This window comes from Hylobates moloch, unplaced genomic scaffold, assembly GCF_009828535.3.
Source record: "Hylobates moloch isolate HMO894 unplaced genomic scaffold, HMol_V3 SCAFFOLD_7, whole genome shotgun sequence".
Taxonomy (NCBI): domain Eukaryota; kingdom Metazoa; phylum Chordata; class Mammalia; order Primates; family Hylobatidae; genus Hylobates; species Hylobates moloch.
The window spans coordinates 5,344,949-5,367,158 of record NW_026652282.1 but is presented as its reverse complement, the minus strand read 5'-3'; the positions used below and the strand labels follow the sequence as shown (position 1 = coordinate 5,367,158).

Here is a 22,210-nt window from a genome sequence, read left to right as displayed (position 1 = left end):
TAAACTTCTTTTCCTTTCTGAGGACTGTTGTCTCTGCCCTCTCTCTCAGACCATCGACTGCCCTTTGCCTCCATTTTGACGGTGGTGCTGCTTCATTGAGTTTTCTGGGATGCCATGCATTTTACTCAGAACAGAGCCTCTTACTTGGCTCTACAGATGCGCTGGCTGTCATCAAGATGAGTTAGGCCCAGAGGGAGTGCCTGGTGCTGATGATCCTGGGATTCAAAAATAGTGTGGTGCACGCCTGTAGCCCCAGCCGCTTGAGAGGCTGAGGAGGGATGATCACAGCCCAGGAGTTCTAGTCTAGCCTGGGCAACACGGTGAGACCCCATCGCTAAAATAAAATGAATAGTATGTAACTCTGGATCCCCAGTGCTCTACAGTCTGGTCTGAGAGACCCCTCCACTTCCAAAAAAAGAGATTTAAAAACTTAATTTTTTAATTTAAGAGACTCTTTCCAGTTTGTTTTGAAGTATCTAGTTCAATCAGTAGAGCATGACATGCAGATCTCTCATGTGTGCTTTTGTTACTTAAAGATTTCCCATTCTGGGTGGCCATGGTGGGCCTGTCATCCCAGTGCTTTGGGAGGCTGAGATGGGAGGATCACTTGAGGTCGGGAATTTGAGACCAGCCTGGGCATCAGAGTGAGACCCCATAAAAAAAAAAAGCCAGGGTGGTGTACCTTTGTCCTTGTCTTGAGATTGAGCTCAGGATGTTGACGCTACAGTGAGCTATGATTGAGCCACTGCACTCCAGCCTAGGTGACAGAGAGAACCTGTCTCTGAATAAAGAGAAATATTTCCCTTTTCCATATGATGCATAGGATAAGATTAAGTAGATTTTTAAATTGAAATTTGAAATCCTGGATAAATATTGTGGAAGGAAAAGAAGTCATTTAATTCCAAGTCATCTATTCTATTGGGAAAACATACCTGACTTTTCAGACATGCTTCTAATTCTGCAATGAACACATTTTTCTTGGAATGAGTTTTATTTTTTTGCAAAGCAGTTTTTTCTTGGGGTTATTGCTCTTTGTGCTTGCATCACATTTAATTAATCATGTTTTCTCAAGTGGTCCCTCATTAAAACACACTGTCTTTTGAAGTTTATATTAAAATAACCCAGAATCATGATGAATGAGTTAGAATATAAGTCAGGGCGTAATAGACTACGAGGTGCTCTATTTTAGTTTGATGAATTATTCTGCAGTCTTTAATGAATAACATAAATTAGCATAATGAAAAAACATATATCAGAAGAAAACAATGTGACAAAAATCTGACACTTAGTAAAGTCAATTAGAAGGGGAAAACATGTATTTTTAGTCATTTTTTTCCCCTTCTTGGGTGTTCCCTACTACAAATGAAGCTCAACTAAGTCCTGCATCTCCCAGTTCACATGTGTATAGCAAGATGGAGGTTTTGCTTTACCATTAAAACAACAACTTCTAGGATTTACCAGGCATATTCCAAAATGTGATGCTAAAATACTCAGTAGGGAAGCACATGGAAATAATAGTTTTTATCTCTGGGGCACGGTACGTTTTTTCAGTTAGTTTTTTTTTAATGGTTATAGTGATAATAGCAATAGTTCCCAGTTCATGTTACCCGGAAGCATATCCTCTCCGGCTACTCTTAATGCATATGAGTAATAGGCTTGATAACTTAACATTAATCCTTAACCTCTGCTGGTCAACATGCCAGATTCCAGGCAGTAATGCGCCTTGTGGGAATGACTTATTATGCATAACATATTGCACCTGTCAAGCTTTGCAGCTGCCAAGCATCTATTTTGAAAAATAATAGGGTGATTTGAGAGTGCCTTTAAAGTCTGCTTTGTGCTTTTGCCACACAGTCATCCCCATCAAGAAATTACATGTTTCTACAGTTGTTCTATATGAAAATGGCCAGAGACTGAGATGAGGCCAAGACCGCAGAGGCCAGAGAGGTCTAGACCGCCCTGAATGATGTTACCTTGAGTCTCGGTCTTGCAGAAAAAGAAACCAGCACATGCAAAGATCAACTGATTGCTTTACAAAGAGGGTTGTTCTTTTTCAATGACAAGAATCCTATAAGAGACCTGTAAGAGCTGAGTAAGGGTCTCAGTCATTTAATTGGGACACTTGGAAGGGAGAGAAGAGAGAGAGACATTTGGGCCGGGCGCGGTGGCTCACGCCTGTAATCCCAGCACTTTGGGAGGCCGAGGCAGGTGGATCACCTGAGGTCAGGAGTTCAAGACCAGCCTGGCCAATGTGGTGAAACCCTGTCTCTACTAAAAATACAAAAATTAGCCAGGCATGGTGATGGGCGCCTTTAATCCCAGCTCCTCGGGAGGCTGAGGCAGGAGAATCACTTGAGCCCTGGAGGCAGAGGTTGCAGTGAGCCGAGATTGCATTGTTGCACTCCAGCCTGGGTGACAGAGTGAGACTCCATCTCAAAAAAAAAAAAAAAAAAAAAGAAAGAAAGAAAGGAAGACATTTGGAGTGTATTTCGTGAAGTCACATAAAGCAAGGGAAGAGTAAGCATCTCAGGCTTTCGTGGGGATCAGCCATATTTGGATGACTTGTAAAACAGCTCACTGCTCTCCAGCCCCAGGAGTTTTGATTCTATGAGTGTAAGGTGTATCACCAGAATTTGCAAAAGCTTCCAGGTGAGGCTGATATCACTGGTTCCAGTACCACACTTTGAGAGCCACTGCTTCAGTTAGTCATGCTGTCGGGCTTCTCTCTGGTACCTTTCTTTTTTTTTTTTGAGACGGAGTCTTGCTCTGTCGCCCAGGCTGGAGTGCAGTGGCGCAGTCTCGGCTCACTGCAAGCTCTGCCTCCCGGGTTCACGCCATTCTCCTGCCTCAGCCTCTCCAAGTAGCTGGGACTACAGGTGCCCGCCACCACGCCCGGCTAATTTTTTGTATTTTTAGTAGAGACGGGGTTTCACCGTGGTCTCGATCTCCTGACCTCGTGATCCGCCCGCCTCGGCCCCCCAAAGTGCTGAGATTACAGGTGTGAGCCACCGCTCCCGGCCTCTGGTACCTTTCTTTGCTTGATAAGAGGTGCCAAGTTCTAGCTTTGGAACTGTCCATTCTCCATCCTCCAGCTTGGACATTCTTCTGGGCAGCCCTTTTTGATTCAGGTTATGTACAATTGATTAAGTGTGAGCTTAGTAAGTAGAAGTCAGTGGTGGTGTCCTCAGCAGAAACATCATTGTAGGCTCACTTAGAATCAGGAGACTCATTTGTCAAATGAGAGGGCTGGAATCACTGTCTGGCTGCCATGTCTTTTGAAACATGAGTTTTGATTCCACCTTGTTGACGGATGAAGAGGCCATTGTCAGTTCCTCTGAACATATGTGTTCAGGGAGAGAGAGTGGGTCTCCGGGGAGAGAATGGGTCATTAGTAATCAAGGTCCAGGTGTGGAACAAAGATCAGGAACATAAAGCTGAAGGTCTCACCAGAGGGTGCAACATTTTAAAAGTAGATTGGTTACACCTGGGGAGAATTGTGTGCTTGGCCAAATCACCTCATTATGACTGTGTGGTTCTTCCATGTTTATTCAAGCAATCAATTTTCACCAAAACTGGACTACTTGATTCTAAACAGTTTACATTATGGATTACAAATACCTTCTTATGATGCACCCACATGCTGTCAGATTGAAGTACTTTATGAAAGGAAAAACCATTGTCAGCGAGATGGACAGATGGGTTGTTGCAAAACACCATGTTCCGACGTTTGCTGGGAGGTGGCAAGGAGGCCAAAGTGAAGAAATAAACATTGATAGTGAGTTGAAGCAAATTGAAAAAATAATACGTGAACATATTAACATATAGATTATTAACTGAGGTGCAGGTTGAAGTGTGGCTGAAACAATGTAGTATTTGTCCCATGGCTTTAATTTATTTTAGTCACTTTTCTGGATTGAATAATGCACCTCTAACTCCATATGTTGATGTCCTAACCCCCAGTTCCTCAGGAAGTGGCAAAGTGGCCTTATTTGGAAATAACGTTGTTGGAGATGTGATTAATTATGATGAGTCATTCTGGAGGAGGGTGGGCCCCTAATCCAATATGACTGGTGTCCTTACAGAAAGGAGAAATTTTAACACAGACATGCAGAGATGTGAGGACACGGATGTGAAGGTTGGAATGCTGCCACAAGCCAAGGAACTACCAGAAGCTCAAAGAAAGTCATGGAGCCAATCTTCCCCTATGGCCTTTCTGAGAGAGCATGGTCTTGCGATAACTCGGTCTCATACTTCCAGCTTCCAGAACCGAGAGACAATAAATTTCTGCTGTTTCAGCCCCCCTAGGTTGTGGTACTTTGTCATGGCAGCCATAGGAAACAAAGTCATATATTTCAATTTGAATTTGGAATTATACTAAGAATAGCGCTTGACAGTATTGCATTTTCATGTTCTCCCAAGTGGGGTTTTGATATGTGAATCTAATTTAGTGTAACCTTGCATTAAACAACTGTATAGATTCTATTCTTTACATGGATATGATGCCTTTGCAGAGACTTGAAACAACCATGCAATGTAGAAATTAATTAGGCTGCTCTTATTTATAAGCAACTGGAAACCATTTTCTTTATTGTTGTATCAAAACTTACTGAGGGATTTTAGAATTCTGACTTCTCCATGGCTAATCGCATGATTAATTGGGATTAATCAACCTCTAGGTGGGGCCCCAGATCTCTCTGAGACCTTCTTCTACGTTATTGAAAGTCACTCCTTGTGTGCAAAGTGGGCAGATCACTGAACTTGGCATCTTGCCAGCTAGACTACAGCCTTGACCTTGGATGGGCACGGGTGGTTTTCATAGACATCTCTGTGATTATCTTGTAAAGACATTATTCATCTCATTTGAGAACAGAAGACATTAATTTTTCTGAGAGCTTACTACCCGTGATGGATGAGTAGTAGCCTGGCATGTGAAATAAAGCCTTTGACGTTAAGTAAGGTGTGCTTACTATTAAAATATTCTTTGTGTTTGAATCAGCAATAATTCGCACACTTTTAGCCTTCCTGGGCCCCAATTGACTCATCTACAAAGGGAGACTGTTGAACTTGAATTGCTATTAACTTGCAATTCTCAGGATGTAGAATTTTCCTCTGACTCTTGTGTTGCCACTGTTGCCAATGGCTTTCACATGTTATTCAAATGTATGACAATGACTAACCTGATGATTCGGGACAGTCTTAGGCCTGGTAATTTTGAGGTTTAGAGCTATCATTGGGCACTTAGATTCCTCTTCAGCATGGTAATTTTGAGGTTTATTGGACACTTAGATTTCTCCTCCAACCCCATTCTTTACTTTTCCTTTCTCCTCAGACATTAGTGGAAATTCTAAGTTCCCCACTATATGCTCATTTCCATGATGTGGTTTGTGTCATCGTCTTGGTCCCGCCCTTGAGTATTATGGAATTCAGTAATATGTGTGTGATCTTCCTTCTTCACACTCAGGCTGGATGGTCCCTGCATTGTGTTTTTCTCTTCTGGTTTTGATGTTTTCCTTTGGCATGGTAAATGTTTTGGAGAGAGTTACTAGACGAATTAGTTAATCAGAGGATAAAATATTAGCAGGCAGAAAATCTGAAAGTTGATCACTTGCAACTCCTCACCCTTTTCCCTTGAACGGCTTTGAGAGATTTCGCCAGGAATTCAGGATGGAAAAGTCAGCGTAGCGGGGTAACATGTTACAGGGACACTGTAACCTCTTTCCCTTGGAAAGTTCCCTGTATTATGAGACAATGACATGTCATTAACGAGTTACATTTGTCTTGTTTTCACCAAGAAGATGGATTGAATGGACCTCAAAGATCTTCTCTGAGTTGTAATGATATGGTATCATCTGAGTCAGAATGCTACCGTTTACAAACATTTTGAGTGGGTATTTGGAATCACTTGTTGGGTCCTTTTCTTATCCTGGTTGTGTTTAGAGAACAGCCTTGGTCAGATTCAAATAGATCTTACACTTTGACGGAGACCGGAATGCCCATTGATGAAAATACTTTGCACAGAAGGACTGCTGGTGAGGTAGAAGTTCTTAGAGAGCTCTGGAGTCCTATGTGGCTCATGTGACTAACTATAAAATTGGAATTTCAAAAGCCCTCAATAAATTTATAAGATAACACGGCCGGGCGTAGTGGCTCACGTTTGTAATCCCAGCACTTTGGGAGGCCGAGGCAGGTGGATCACGAGGTCAGGAGATCGAGACCATCCTGGCTAACACGGTGAAACCCCGTCTCTACTAAAAATACAAAAAATTAGCCGGGCGTGGTGGCGGGCGCCTGCAGTCCCAGCTACTTGGAGAGGCTGAGGCAGGAGAATGGCATGAACCCAGGAGGTGGAGCTTGCAGTGAGCGGAGATTGCACTGCTGCACTCCAGCCTGGGCGACAGAGTGAGACTCCATCTCAAAAAAAGAAAAAAAATATAAGATAACACAAATAATGGTTTTCAATCATTTGTGCGTAAGAGCAGCTATTGCACACTGCCTTTCCCAAGGTGGACAAGGTTGAATCCTGATGTAGCTAAGAAATGTCACAAGTCATAGTTTTAGTCTATGCAACTTTAGTTTCTGCTAAAATTTTTCTTGATGAATTTTTAGTTATATTTATTTAGAAAACATCCTATATTAAGAACACAACACCTGGCCGGGTGCGGTGGCTCATGCCTGTAATCCCAGCACTTTGGGAGGCCGAGGTGGGCGGATCACGAGGTCAGGAGATCGAGACCATCCTGGCTAACACGGTGAAACCCCGTCTCTACTAAAAATACAAAAAACAAATTAGCCGGGCGAGGTGGCGGGCGCCTGTAGTCCCAGCTACTTGGGAGGCTGAGGCAGGAGAATGGCGTGAACCCCCGGGGGGCGGAGCCTGCAGTGAGCCAAAATCGCGCCACTGCACTCCAGCCTGGGCAACAGCGAGACTCCATCTCAAAAAAAAAAAAAAAAAAAAAAGAACACAACACCTACAACAGTTAAGGAAATAAAAGACCTAAGAAGGCTTCAAAACACTTCTAGTTATTATGTATCACCTAAAGTACACGAGCCAGTTAAAAATTCGCATCATGTCATACTCTTTGCAGATAACCATGGTGAAGAATGTTCCTGGAGGTGAAGGTTGCAGTGAGCTGTGATCTCACCACTGCACTCCAGCCTGGGTGACAGAGTGAGACCCTGTCTCAAGAAAGAAAAGAAAATAAAACAATGTAATTCAAAGTCATGTAAAGTTATTTAATATTGTTTTCTCTCTGTATTGGTCTTGCATAATTTTCTTCTTTGATGATTTTCATTATTCACAAGAACTTCGAAATGAAATTGACATTTGTTTTCTTAAAGACATTTCTTTTTTTATGGTTGAAAAATACTCCACTGTGTATATGTACTGCTTTTTCTTTTCTTTCTTTCTTTTTTTTTAAATTATACTTTAAGTTCTGGGGTACATATGCAGAACGTGCAGTTTTGTTACATAGGTATACACATGCCATGGCGGTTTGCTGCACCCATCAACCCATCATGTATATTAGGTATTTCTCCTAATGCTGTCCCTCCCCTCGCTCCCCACCCCCTGACAGGCTCTGGTGTGTAATGTTCCCTTCCCTATGTCCATGTGTTCTCATTGTTCAACTCCCACTTATGAGTGAGAACTTGCAGTGTTTGGTTTTCTGTTCCTGTGTTAGTTTGCTGAGAATGATTGTTTCCAGCTTCATCCATGTCCCTGCAGAGGACATGAACTCATCCTTTTTTATGGCTGCATAGTATTCCATGGTGTATATGTGCCACATTTTCTTTATCCAGTCTATCACTGATGGGCATTTGGCTTGGTTCCAAGTCTTTGATACTGTGAATAGTGCCACAATAAACATATGTGTGAATGTATCTTTATAATAGAATGATTTATAATCCTTTGGGTATATACTCAGTAATGGAATTGCTGGGTCAAATGGTATTTCTGGTTCTAGATCCTTGAGGAATTGCCACACTGTCTTCCACAATGGTTGAACTAATTTACACTCCCACCAACAGTGTAAAAGGATTCCTGTTTCTCCACATCCTCTCCAGCATCTGTTGTTTCCTGTCTTTTTAATGATCACCATTCTAACTGGTGTGAGATGGTATCTCATTGTGGTTTTGATTTGCGTTTCTCTAATGACCAGTGATGATCAGCTTTTTTCATATGTTTGTTGGCCGCAAAAATGTCTTCTTTTGAGAAGTGCTGTTCATATCCTTCACCCACTTTTTGATGGGGTTGTCTGATTTTTTTCTCGTAACTTTGTTTAAGTTCCTTGTAGATTCTGGATACTAGCCCTTTGTCAGATGGATAGATTGCAAAATTTTTCTCCCATTGTGTAGGTTGCCTGTTCACTCTAATGATAGTTTCTTAGACATTTCTGTTGTTCCTTTAAACTCTCTGGCACTCAGCTTCCCACTAAAGTTTTTTGGTTTTGTTTTTGTTTTGAGGCATAGTCTCTCTCTGCCACCCAGGCTGCAAGGCAGTGGTGTGATCTCAGCTCACTGCAACCTCCGCCTCCTGGATTCAAGCAATTCTCCTGCCACAGCCTCCCGAGTAGCTGGGATTACAGGCATGTGCTGGCACGCCCAGATTATTTTTGTATTTTTAGTAGAGATGGGGTCTCACCATGTTGGCCAGGCTGGTCTTGAAATCCTGACCTCGTGGTCCACCCGCCTCAGCCTCCCAAAGTGCTGGGATTACAGGCATGTGCCACCATGCCTGGCCAGTTGTTTTTAAAAGTACAGGTGGAAAATAACTGCTGGTTACATTGAAACAACAATGTGTTCTTGGATGAATATACTTGAAGAACACAATTCTATTAGTTTCAGGAAAAGTATGTCAACCTGGAATGAAGTTATAATGCACCCTAAGGGTTTCAGGATCTGCCTCCCCTCCCCACCCCAGCAGACACCTACATTAGAAGATGATCAAGTTATTGAAATAAAATGGTGTGGTATTTGTATATAACCTGCAAATATCCTCCTATATATTTAAAATCATCTGTACATTACTTATAATACCTAATACTGTGTAAGTGCTATGTAAATAGCTGTTACATTGTATTGTTTAGGGAATGATGAGAAGAAGAGAAGTCTGGCATTTGCTATTCTATATATTTTCTTTAGATACTTTATCTACATGCTATAAAAAGATAATTAGTATTTTTATTTATTAAATAACGTATATTTGATCCCAAATGCAAGTCTTTGTTCAGTTTTCGGTGTTATCATGCCAAATCTCTTGGACATTTACATCATAGGAAACAAAATAATGAGCCTACTTCCTAAAAGCTCCATCCAGAGAAGATGAAACATTTCATCAGCTCAATCTATTTATATCATTCTTTCTAGCTCCTCAGGACCTAATAACTAAAGCTTAAATTCCTTTGTATGACCTCCTACTCCATTCATTTATTTCTTCAAGCAGTACCATTTGTGAAGACCATTTACTCTGTGTCAGGCACGCTGCTATGTGCCAGAGAGCCAATGGCAAACATGTGCTAGGGGTAGACACTACCGCCAAAGCTTTTCCAGGCTAGGGGGCAGATAATCATTAAATTAAAACAACACACATAATTTATACTTGTCCACTGTGTGATAGAGTGCCTGGGAGGAGAAGTGCAGAATGTTATAAGAGCAAGCAACAGAGAGAGAGAGAGCTGTGGTAGTCAGGGCGTGGGGGTCAGGGAAGGCTTCCTGGTTGAAGTCACATTTTCTTTGAAGAAAGGACAGTATGGGAAGGCTGGGTGTCTGGAGGCAGGTGTATTTCTTTCTATATGGTCAAATATTTGTTTCCTGTAGAATTCCATTAAATGTGAAATATTTGTAGAATATAGAGAAATTTTTTTCTTGGTTAATGAAAAGACTGCCAAGGATATTCCTTAACATTTGAAAGAAATTTTACTTATGAGCAACAAATATATAAAGAAAGCCTTCCTCCTGAACCTTTTAAATAGACTTTTTATTTTGTAGAGCAGTTTTAGGTTCACAGCAATTGAGCAGAAGGTACAGAGAATATCCACATGCTCTCTGCCCCCACCGTGCACAGCCTCTCCCATTACCAACATCTCCCACCAGAGTGGGACATTTGTGACAAGGGATGAACCTACGTTGACACATCATCATCATCAGGGTCCATAGTTTACATACGCTTCACTCTTGGTGTTGTATGGTCTATGGGTTTGGACAAATATATAATGACTTGTATCCATAGTTTCATCTATTGCTTTAAAATAACTTACACCAAGCATGGACACAAAATTGTCCATTCAGGGTCACAGCTAATTATTTGTAGTGTCAAAGCATTGATTGGTAAAGTTAAGGTCTATGGTGGGTTTCCTGACTGATTTCTATTTCAAATGTTCAGTTCCATTGTTAGACACTAGTTTGGTATGTATTTTGGAAATTGTAGACTGACTAGTTCTTTAGCTGTTCCATGCCGACACCTGGTTATGTTGAAGGAAATGAGTGAGATCTGTTCCTGTCTTCTCTTTTCATATGGCTGTATCTAGAGAACTAGTTTTCATTTATCTTTATTCTTCCCGTGTGTGTTGTCTTTGCGTGAATGATATGTTTTCTTTGCTTGAAGCTTTTAAAGAATTATCTTTCTTTAAGGAAAAATCAAAAGGCTAGAAATGAAAAGACTTGGAAAATGTCATTGAAATAATGGCCGGGTGCAGTTGATTGAACTTATATAAACTCTTTGAAAGTTGGATTGACTAGCATTCATGTTTGATCTAGTTAAACCAATAAAATACAGGATGTAATCTTTATATAATTACAAAAGTCCCACTGTCTAATCCTACCTGGAGGTTACAATGATGGTTCTAGAGGCAAATGTGTTTCTAGCCTAATGTACTTTGACTCTTTATCTTTGTTGGCTTTAAGCCAGAACAAGACTTTATTGCAAATACTGTTATTTTATCTTTGTTGTCAAATGGCTTAACTGGTGAAGGCTATTGTAATCTGACGAAGGACTTCCGCTGGGGCAAGGTATTGAAATATACTGGATTCTCATATTTTTTTATTGCTCTTCTGCTCAAAGAGTACTATATGTAAGCAACATAGGTGGATCGTGATGGGGTAGCACCTGGCCTAAACAAAGTGGCCAGCATTAATCGGGGGTTTATTGGCATCCTTGATGCTAGTGGGCAGGGTTCTTAGAAGTTCTTAGTAGAGATAAATAGCATAGCACACGATGACTGATACAGGTAAAAGCACAGAACAGCTGCAAAACCTTGGCATGGGGGCAATTATTTTAAGAAAAACAGGAATCCCAAAATCCAAAAAGGAACTAGGGATGCATTTTGAGGGCAGATATATATATGTGAATGCATGGGTGTGTGCATCTGTGTGTGTGCATGCATATAAAATTTCCTTGTGGAAAAACCTCACAAATAAATGCAAAAGATGAATGAGGGGCTTGAGAATTTTTGCAATAGACAAATGATCATTGAACCTAAGTGATACTAGTAGTTGCTAAAATTGATTTTAAAAATGGTGAACAATCCACAATTAGACAAGGTAAAAGAGACAGACTATCCACGGTAAAGGAAAATAAATGGCCAGTCAGGAAATTAAAGTAAAAATGCTAATACCATTGCCCACTCATCCTGTTGGCAAATGTGGAAAAATTGCTTCCACCCAAGGAAAAAACAGAATGGAAAGGCATCCTTTTACTGCAAGTTTTATTTGTATTTTAGTATTGCTAAAATACTGTATCTTAGTATTTTCAATACTAAATACTTTTGAGTCTCACTATAGTAAGACTGAATCAGTTAGTCTAGGGTGAGTATTATCCATTGTGAGCTGGGAGATATTAAGTCCAGGATTACTCTCAAACTGCTAAAGACAATATAATGGCAAATGACAACAAAATCACATCAATAATAACAAAGGATTTTTTTAAAATCCTGAGCCAAACATTTTGATAAATACAAGGATTATCTTTTTAATCATCCCAAGCAGCCTATGACATGCTGTCCTCACTAATTTAAAAAAAAATCATTCTAATCATAATAATCGTTTATGCATACTTGCCATTGCCCCAAATATTTCTTTGTAATGACAGAGTTTTTCATTTTGTGATTAGTAGAAAATTTTACTTGAAATGAAAATGCCTTGCTCAACACAATGCATTGATATTAATTCCCAATTCAAAATAGGCTCTGTGGCTATTGGCTTCCTTCTCATTTTGATGGGTGTGTATAAGCCAATGGTATGGGGAGCATTGAATTGCAGGAAAGAAGGAGAGTTGGTGTGGGGCAGGGCAGGAGGGTTTACACTTGGGAACGGGAGATTGGGGAGCTGAAGACAATCTCTGCTGCATCCTTTGTGCTTTTGTTGTTGAAGTTTGGCCATTCAACATATACAGTAGAAGGGAACAAAAGAAAACTAATCAAGGTGTGTATTAGTCTGTTCTCATGCTGCTAATAACGACATACCTGAGACTGGGTCATTTACAAAGAAAAAGAGATTTAATGGACTCACAGTTCCACATGGCTGGGGAGGCCTCACAATCATGGTGGAAGACAAAGGAGGAGCAAAGGCATGTCTTAAATGGTGGCAGGCAAGAGAGCATGTGCGGGGGAGCTGCCCTTTATAAAACCATCAGATCTCGTGAGACTTACTATCACAGGAATAACATGGGAAAAACCCGCCCCCATGATTCAATTACCTCTCCTAGGGTCCCTCTCACATCACATGGGAATTGTGGGAGCTACAATTCAAGATGAGATTTGGGTGGGGACACAGCCAAACCATATCAAGATGTGTCCTGCACAGGGCTTCTCAGGACTCTAATCCTTTATTTTTGTTTTAATTAACTCTCTGATATTTGCTAAATTAAAAACATTATTTCCAGAGATAAAATCTTCTGTAATGAAAATCCTGCAATCTACTTTCTATTTACCTGATCTCCCCTCCTATTCTCTGCTCCACCCCATCCATCTGAACTGCTGCTACCTCAGCGTATGGTATTTAGGACTGTTGGACCAATCTTCATCTCTCCTTTCAAGGTTATAAATCTGGAAATTCCTTTAAAATCGAGTGTGCATCTTGTTCCTTTCTTCACCTGTGGCTTTACCTGTTGTGTTGTTTACCATTGAGGTTAATCACTGGCTTTGTCACTCTGCATATTTTACTTGGTTTCCCTGACTACAGGTTTCTTAACTGTAAAATGAATAAATGAAGCTTATGTCATTTTGTGGGATGATTACATGGGGTGAGTATTAAAACATCAAGGCACATTTCTGCCACATAGATTTGGCCACTATAATAATAATAATAGTCAAAGGTGTATTGCCGTGTTAGTGATATTTTTGTCAACCTGTTGACAACAGTTGCCGTGCCCACTTTTGGAACCCCAGTCACTCTTGCATGGCCTCAGAAATGTGCCTTCTCTGTGAGGACCAAGAGCTGCCCTCCCTTGCTAACGTGATACAGACAGGTAAAGAGGAAACATGGAGTCCTGTCCCCAGGGAAAAATCTAGTTGAACAACCAAGACACAGACAAAATAAAGCATATCATTCAGCAGGAGAGGGTGTGATAAAACTCCAAAGAGGAATCCAGCAAGTGCAGAAATAGCTGAGGGTCCCCTGATCTCATCCAGAGATAAGGTCCTGCCCATCTGCCTAGGAAAAGAAACATCCGGAAGGGAAGGAGGTCTCACCTGTGCCCATGTCAAGGATTCTAGTCCAAGGAACAGGACCCCGCTGACCTGACTCAAGAAGACTCATAAACCTTCAAACCAAGATGGTGCGGAAAAAGACCTTCAGGAACTGGCTTTGACCTAGTCTCCAAGGTCTGAGGCTGTCCACTTCAGCCCTGAGTCTCTTTAGAAGGTGCCTCATTGCTTCCCATCACTGGTTGGGGAGGAGCTTGGAACACTCAAGCTGAGTCCAGGATGTGCTCAGACAGGTGTCATCCTTGGAAGTCCTGGCAGGAGCCAACTCTGCACAGGGGAAGCAGGGGGAGCTTTAACTATGAAACCCCTCTAGCATATAGCCCTAATATTTACTTCTTCTCAGCCTTAACTCCCAATAATTCCTTCACATACCTAGGATTTTAGCCAATCCCATATGAACCTACACGCCGTACAACATGCTGAAGCTGGCTGTCATGTAGGAAGTTCTTCAACGCTGCCCTGCCCCAGCCCCCAGCTTCTGCATGCTCAATGCCCGGCCCCTGCTTTTTGCAGTTGTCACGCTGTTTATGACCATCCCCTACTCAGCCTGGCCCCTTTGAACTTTTAGCTTATAACCAAGCCAATGGCTCCCTTTATAAAACCTCAGTTTTATAAAAGGGTATGTTATGCCATCTTACACGCTTTCTCCTAACATCTCATTTTCCAGTAATTCAACCACGCCCATCATTTGTCCAGCACTGGCCTCTGCCCAATCTAATTATTTATCTGATGTAATCCCTGCCAAAAATCATACCGAACTTCACCCTAGGCAAAGGAGGAAGGCTGTTCGTATGCATCTCCAGCTTCAGACCTTGCTGTCTCTATGGGGGGCATAGATGGGGGAGAGATGAGGGCCCAGGTGTGGATGTACGGAACTCAGTAGGTGGTAGGTAGGTTCATAGGAGATTGGCTAAAATCCTAAGAATGTATAGGAATTATTGGGAGTTAAGGCTGAGAAGAAGTAAAAAGTAGGGCTATATGCTAGAGAGGTTTCATAGTTAAAGCATTCATATGGGACCGAGATCTTTTAAGCCAATAATCTTCACATTGAAGAAGAAGATTGCCAATCCTGTACAGCTGAGATTTATTTAGTGGTTTGGGGGGATCCTATAATTAAGCTATTATTGGGAAGGGACATATTCAGATACATTATTGGCAGTAGATGGGCAAAATGTGGTATATCCATGTAGCTGAAACTGACAGTCAAAAAGATGAAGTACCGGCCGGGCGCGGTGGCTCATGCTTGTAATCCCAGCACTTTGGGAGGCCGAGGCGGGCGGATCACGAGGTCAGGAGATCGAGACCATGGTGAAACCCCCGTCTCTACTAAAAAATACAAAAAATTAGCCAGGCGTGGTGGCGGGCGCCTGTAGTCCCAGCTACTCGGAGAGGCTGAGGCAGGAGAATGGCATGAACCCGGGAGGCAGAGCTTGCAGTGAGCCGAGATTGCGCCAACCTGGGCGACAGAGCGAGACTCCGTCTCAAAAAAAAAAAAAAAAAAAAAAGATGAAGTACCAATATATACTACAATGTACATGAAGCAAGATTGCTGTAGCATTTAGCATCAAGAAGCCAGACACATATTGTATGATTCCATTTATATAAAATGTCCAGAATAGGCAAATAGATAAAGACAGAAGCAGATTTAGTGTTTGCCTGGGTAAGGCAAGTAGTGGGGAAGACAGAATGGCAGTGATTACAAATAGGTCCAGGTTTCTTTTTGGGCTGGTGAAAATGTTCTACAATTAAATAGTGGTGATGGTTGCATAGCCTTCTGAATATACTCAAATTGTACAATTTAAATGAGTGGATTTTGTGAATTATGTCTCAATAAACTTGTTATAAAAGTATTTTCTAAAAGATATTTTTTGGTTCAATTTTCTTTTCTCATCACTGCAAACATATATCATCTTGCTCTATCGATACTGATATCCTTCATATTAAAAGTTTAGACGTTCAAACATAGGAAATGGGAGATTTTGTCTCATCTCCATCTTGAACTTCAGAGAACTAGAGGTCATGACATTTTAGCTATTGGGTGATGGTGTCTGCTAGCTTTGCTACCTATTCCAGCCTAGCATAACCTGACTTAAAAGATCCCAACCAGAGAAAAAAACATCACCCAAATCTTAGTTATGTGGAATACAGAAAGTCTAATGTTCAGGATAATAAATCATAGTACAATTTTATTTATTTATTTATTTATTTGAGATGGAGTTTTCCTCTTGTTGCCCAGGCTGGAGTGCAATGGTGTGATTTCAGCTCACTGCAAGTTCCTCCTCCTAGGTTCAAGCGATTCTCCTGCCTTAGCCTCCCCAGTAGCTGGGATTACAGGCATGTGCCACCACACCCAGCTAATTTTATATTTTTTAGTAGAGACAGGGTTTCACCATATTGGCCAGGCTGGTCTTGAACCCCTGACCTCAGGCGATCCATCCATCTTGGCCTCCCAAAGTGCTGGGATTACAGGCGTGAGCCACCACTCCCGGCCCCAAATATTTGTTATATATTGAGTGTATCTATTGTTTCATTTAGTTACCCCAGCGGCCTGATGCATGAGATATTGCTGTTAGGCTTGCTTTACTGATGGATAAACTGAGGCATGGGGATGTTAAGTCTCTTGTCTGTGATCATATGTTTGGTGAAAGAGTAAGAGAAGGCTTTTCACGTGGGATCTGGTGTGGTTTGGATTTGTGTGCCTGCCCAAATCTTATGTCGAATTGGAAGGATGGGCCAGGTGAGAGGTAATTGGATCATAGAGGTGGATTTCCTCCTGGCTGTTCTCATGACAGTGAGTGAGTTCTCACAAGATCTGATGGCTTAAAAGTGTGTGGCACTTCCCTTTTTGCTCTCTCTCTCTCTCTCCTGCTCTGCCATAGTAAGATGTGCTTGCTTCCCCTTTGCCTTCCGCCATGATTGTAAGTTTCCTGAGTCTCCCCAGCCATACTTCCTGTTAAGCCTGCAGAACTGTGAGTCAATGAAAACTCTTTTCTTCATAAATTACACAGTTTCAGGTAGTTCTTTATAGAAGTGTAAGAACAGACTAATACAAGATCTTTCTCCCAATCCCAAACTCTTATTTCTGTAAATTGGTTGAGATCAAAAGCATCCACAATGCTTAAGTTGTAAATTTCTCAAAACTGCTGACTATTGGCGGAACGTCTAGTGTTCATTTACCTGCTTCACTGCTCAACACACCATCAAAGTTGCCTCAGACCCTTTTTCATTTCAGACAGCTTGGAATCTTTAGTATTTTATATGTCTTTGTTTACATCATGAAATCAACAACAAAATGAAACTTACATTACAAACACATTTTCTATCATTGGAAGGGAAGGACAGCAGGTTTTGCAAGATTGGGCATTTGTTAAAATGCAAATATTCAAAAATTATATGGATAAATTATAATTTTAAATTAGAAATCTGTGTGTGTGTAGCTTTCTAATGGATCAATATTTTTCCTTTTTCTTTTTGCAGAACAATGGTTCCCTGGTTTGGTGCCAGAATCACAAGCAATGTTCTAAGGTACGTTTCCTATACCTGTATGAATGGTGCAAAAAACTTTGTTCTAATGATGCATTTCCACAGTCATGCTCACTGAATAGACGAGTGTTACTTTAAAATAGAACAGAGTTCCCACGTGAATGTTAAATAATTTGATGAAGATAAGCTTTGCTTATCTCTGACTGTCTAGATACTAGGCAGGAATGAAATGCCTGGTTACAGTCCACTTACTCTTTTTATGTAATGTCCTACGCATTTGTTCTGTCCAGACATTTTCTGGTATTGATTATATTAATTGGTCTTCAACTGGAATTTTAGATAACTTTTTCATGCCATCATTCCAGATAAAGCACATAATGCTATGAGGTTGATTAAATTTCGTAAGTATTCTTTTTGTCCAGTGTCGTATTAATTGTGTATTATGGGAATGATAATTTGTTACATTGGTAATACTTCTTATTTAAGCACTCATTTTTTCCATATCCCATCAAGAAATTATCTTTTGCAGACTTACAAGGAATTTGATTAGAACAGGCTTATTTGAATTACTTTAAAATTATTGCAGTGAAAGAAATTTGTACACTAGGGATCATAGATGGTTAAACCATATTTTGCAAATGATTAATCAAGGCTGCCATGAGAGACTTTGAATTTCACAAGGAAAGAAAGCAATTCTTTTTGTCAGAAAGCAAGAATCAATCAATAAGTCACACTTAAGCCCAACTGAAACTCTGGAATATATTACAAAGCTGACAGAAATTTAAGGGTTGTCTTTAACTTGGGATCCTTGGGAATCTTTGGGAATGAATCTTGCTTATTAATCAAAGTTTGACTCCTTTGGATGTTATCACGACTGGATACCTGTGCAGATAATTACAACTTGCATTTCTTTTGGGATTCATGAAGTACTAGGTGGGCTCTTTCTCTTAATGCGTAGGTTAATGAGGTTACTGGTAATCCGTAGTCACCTAGTCATCAGTTTTACAGATGGGAAAATTCAGGCATGTACATATTGATGATGGTTCTGTAATCACTCAACAAACCAGTAGAGACATATAGATCCATGTCTTCTACATTGTGTTTCTTACAGGCCAACAACTCTAGAAACCAGTTTGTACAAATATAGGGAGAGAAAAGTCAGAAAACTCAGAAAAGTAAGAAGCAGTGTTAATGATACAATTTTCTGATGATATATTTTAAAAGATTAGGTTTGCATAATGTTTTCTAGAAACCACACACTTTTTAATCACTTCTGGTGACCATCTGCAAAGCCTGTCAGCTCCTCCTTCAGAGCCCCTGTGGAATAGATCTTATCTAACCACTCTTCCCACCTCCAACCTGCCATTCTCTCTGTCTAGGATGAATCCAAGAGCATCCCGATGGGTCTCCTAGCTTCCACTCTGACCCCAAACAATCACATTTCCTCATGGCTGCTGGAAAGACCCTTCAAAAATATAAGTGGCATCACACTGCTGTCTACCTTAAACCTAATGATTCATTTCCATCTCACTCAGACTAAAATCCAAAGCCCTATTCTGATTCTCACTGGCTGTCTCTTGACTGCCCGTGCTCTGTCCCCAACTTTGTTGTTGTTTTTGTTGTTTGTTGGTTTTTCGAGATGGAGTCTTGTTCTGTCACCCAGGCTGGAGTGCAGTGGTGCAATCTTGGGTCACTGCAACCTCTGCCTCCCGGATTCAAACAATTCTCCTGTCTCAGCCTCCCGAGTAGCTGGGATTACAGGCGCCTGCCGCCATGACCGGCTAATTTTTGTATTTTTTAGTAGAGATGGGGTTTCTCCATGTTGGCCAGGCTGGAAGAAAACATTTTAACTGTAGAGATTCGTCTCTGTGCTTCATCTGACTTCAAGAGTATGCTGGGTTCGACAGAATGGAATCAGCACTATGAGCTCAAGGGTCTTTAGCCCCTGCACCACTCAACCCTAGAGAATATAGAAGAGTGCCTATTGTCCAGCACAGGTCTAGGCCAGTGGTTCTCAACCAAGGGCAATTTCCTCCCCCAGGAACAATTGCCAATGGCTGGAAATATTTTTGATTGTCACAGCTGGGAGTGAGGAGTTACTGGCATCTAGTGGGTCAAGGCCAGGGATGCTAATAAAGAACCTATACTGCACAGAAACGCCCTCCCAAGCAAAGATTATCTGGCTCCAAATATTAGTAATGCTGAGATTGACAAACTCTGGTCTACACGTTTGTGAAGTTATAAAAGAAATTAAGAGCATAGTCCTCAGCAGTTTTACTTTATTATATGAAAGAAAATAAATGTGTAGTTTACTGAGCACAAGGTATGTGCCAAGCACCTTTTTAGGGGCTCATTATGTCTAGGAATTCTGATTGTCATCATGTACTCTCTAACACTGGTGAGAGAGATTGCTCTTTGCCTACTAATCTGGTTTCTCCTCTTCTCTGCTAATCGAAAGCTCATTCCTCACCTGAGCACATTGTCACCTTGGGTTAAACATCTGTATTTCCCCAAGCTCCATTGCTTCTAAATATGGCCAGTAAGTAATTTCTTGCCCAAGTGGAGTCATTGTGAAGAAATTTCAAAATGCCTCTTTTAAAGGGAACTGATTTAGCTAGAAAATGCACTCATTTGTTCTCTTTCCCTTGTCTTTCCCTGCTTCTTAGAGGGCATACCAATGGCAGGGGCCCCAGCAGCTCTCTTGGGCCATGGGGTACTTTTGAGGATGGAGTCCAGGCTGAGAATAACTGACAAGAAAGATAGAAGGAACCTGGCTCTTTGATACTGTGAGGCCCCATACCAGCCTTGCACATGAAGAGGAAATACCTTTCTATCTTGCTTAAGTTATTGTTACTTTACATTTCTTTTGTTCTATGAAGATGGAATTGTGTGTGAGTGAAATTAATCTCGGCTTCATCTTGGAATGACCACCTTCATGTCATAGATGCTCAGAAAAGGTGAGTGACTTTCTTACAAAGTCACTTTACTAATAAGTACCAGTAAATCCCCTACACAGGATTTGAACTGAGTTCCGGTGGAATTAAAAGCCAGTGATTTTCTCATTGTATACCTCACACGTATGAAGTATTATAGAATAACTTCTTAAAAGTTACGAAAGATCTCTTGCTCAATTTAGTGGTTGATTCTCTTGATGCACTAGGTTTTTTTTTTTTTTTCCACCCTTATAGCTACTGTGAATAGTGTAACTTCTTGGCAAAACTGCGACCCAATTCTAGCAAATGAGCCATATTTTCTCTTTCTTGCTTTTATGTTCCTGTTGTCTGGTGGGAAGTCAGAAAGATACAGGCTAAAGATGGCCAACTCTTCTGATTCAGCTTCATTTAGGGATGCACGGTAGATTCCTGGAGAAATAGATTCCTTAGAAATTCCTCCATTAAGGTGATTTTTCTTTTCTTTTTTTTTTTATGTTGAGAGAACATTTAACCCATAAGAATGCAGTATGCTTTTGGCCACTCCAGAATAAACTGTTCACAAAACTGACATCTAAAGACAGTTTCAGTCTCGGATGATTCAGGGCAAACCATTTATTTATTAATTTAGAGATGGAGTCTTGCTCTGTGTGCCAGGCTGGAGTGCAGTGGCATGATCTCGGCTCACTGCAACCTCCGCCTCCTGGGGTCAAGCAATTCTTGTGCCTCAGCCTCCGCAGTAGCTGGGATTACAGGCACCTGCCACCATGCCCAGCTAATTTTTGTATTTTTAGTAGAGATGGGGTTTTGACATGTTGACCAGGCTGGTCTCAAACTCCTGGCCTTAAGTGATCTGCCCCCCTCAGCCTCCCAAAATGCTGGGATTACAGGCGTGAGTCACCATGCCTGGCCAAGCCTTTTAGAATATATCAAATCTATCCTAAAACGATGCCTTTACAATAACTTATTTTTAGTACTTCAATTTTAGTAGTAAGTAAATAATAAGATCACCTATTTCTAATCAAGAAAGTAAATATACACCTTTGGCGTAAAAAATAATGTATTTTAAAAATTCTATCTAAATATGTTTTGCAAACAATTTTTATCTTAATTTCTTTTTTCTTCAGTCCAAGCCACACTAAATACTTTTTGGAATGAAATATTACTATAGTAATGTAAAACATACTGATAAAACGTGATATATTTCCATTCTAATAATATTTTTAAGTTGGTCCAATCTTAACAATGTACATTACTTTTATTTTATTTTATTTTATTTTACTTTATTTGAGATGGAATTTTGCTCTTGTTGCCCAGGCTGTAGTGCAGTGGCACAGCCTTGGCTCACTGCAACTCTGCCTTCCAGGCTCAAGTGATTCTCCAGCCTCAGCCTCCTGAGTAACTGGGATTACAGGTGCCCCCCACCATGCTGGCTAATTTTTGTATTTTTAGTACAGACAGGGTTTCTCCATGTTGGCCAGGCTGGCATCAAACTCCTGGCCTCAAGTGATTCGCCTACCTTGGCCTCCCAAAGTGCTGGGATTACAGGCGTGAGCCACCACGCCCGACCTATTACTTTAAGAACCTATTTTCATTAACCTTTCTCTTAAATAACCAATTACTCCATGCCAAATATAATGTAAATCAGATACTATTTTTTCCCATATATTATAATGTTGTGGCTGTTCAGCCCTTTTATTTATGTTTCTAGTTTAACATTTTCTTTAAATACATTTCATTTGCTTGTTCCAATAGAGTCTGATTAATCCCATTTCAATACTCACTGAGCATCTACTATGCCTTAGGCCCTAGTGATAAAGTGATACAAAGGGTGAACTTGGTCTTTGCATTAATTTTTTACTTTTTTGCTCACTGAGAAAATTCCCAGATATCGTTACTTCATCCATTCTTAAAAATTCATGTAATATTCCAGCCTGGGGCAGTGGCCCACACCTGTAATCCCAGCACTTTGGGAGGCTGAGGTGGGCAGATGACAAGGGCAGGGGGCCGAGATCCAGCCTGGTGACAGAGTGAGACTCTGTCTAAAAAAAAAAAAAATTCATGCAGTATTCCTTATGAGTCCCCATTACTGTACCAATG

The 22,210-nt window shown here is 40.9% G+C and overlaps 1 protein-coding gene across 1 annotated transcript in view; it reads left to right on the top strand.

Moving 5' to 3' along the window:
* Positions 1 to 22,210, top strand: part of ANOS1 (anosmin 1) — a 168,753-nt gene that overhangs the window by 16,534 nt on the left and 130,009 nt on the right. Inside the window, exon 2 of the mRNA XM_032757967.2 lies at positions 17,175 to 17,222. Within this exon, the coding sequence (XP_032613858.1) occupies positions 17,175 to 17,222 (48 nt within the window). The remainder of the gene's footprint in view (positions 1 to 17,174; positions 17,223 to 22,210) is intronic.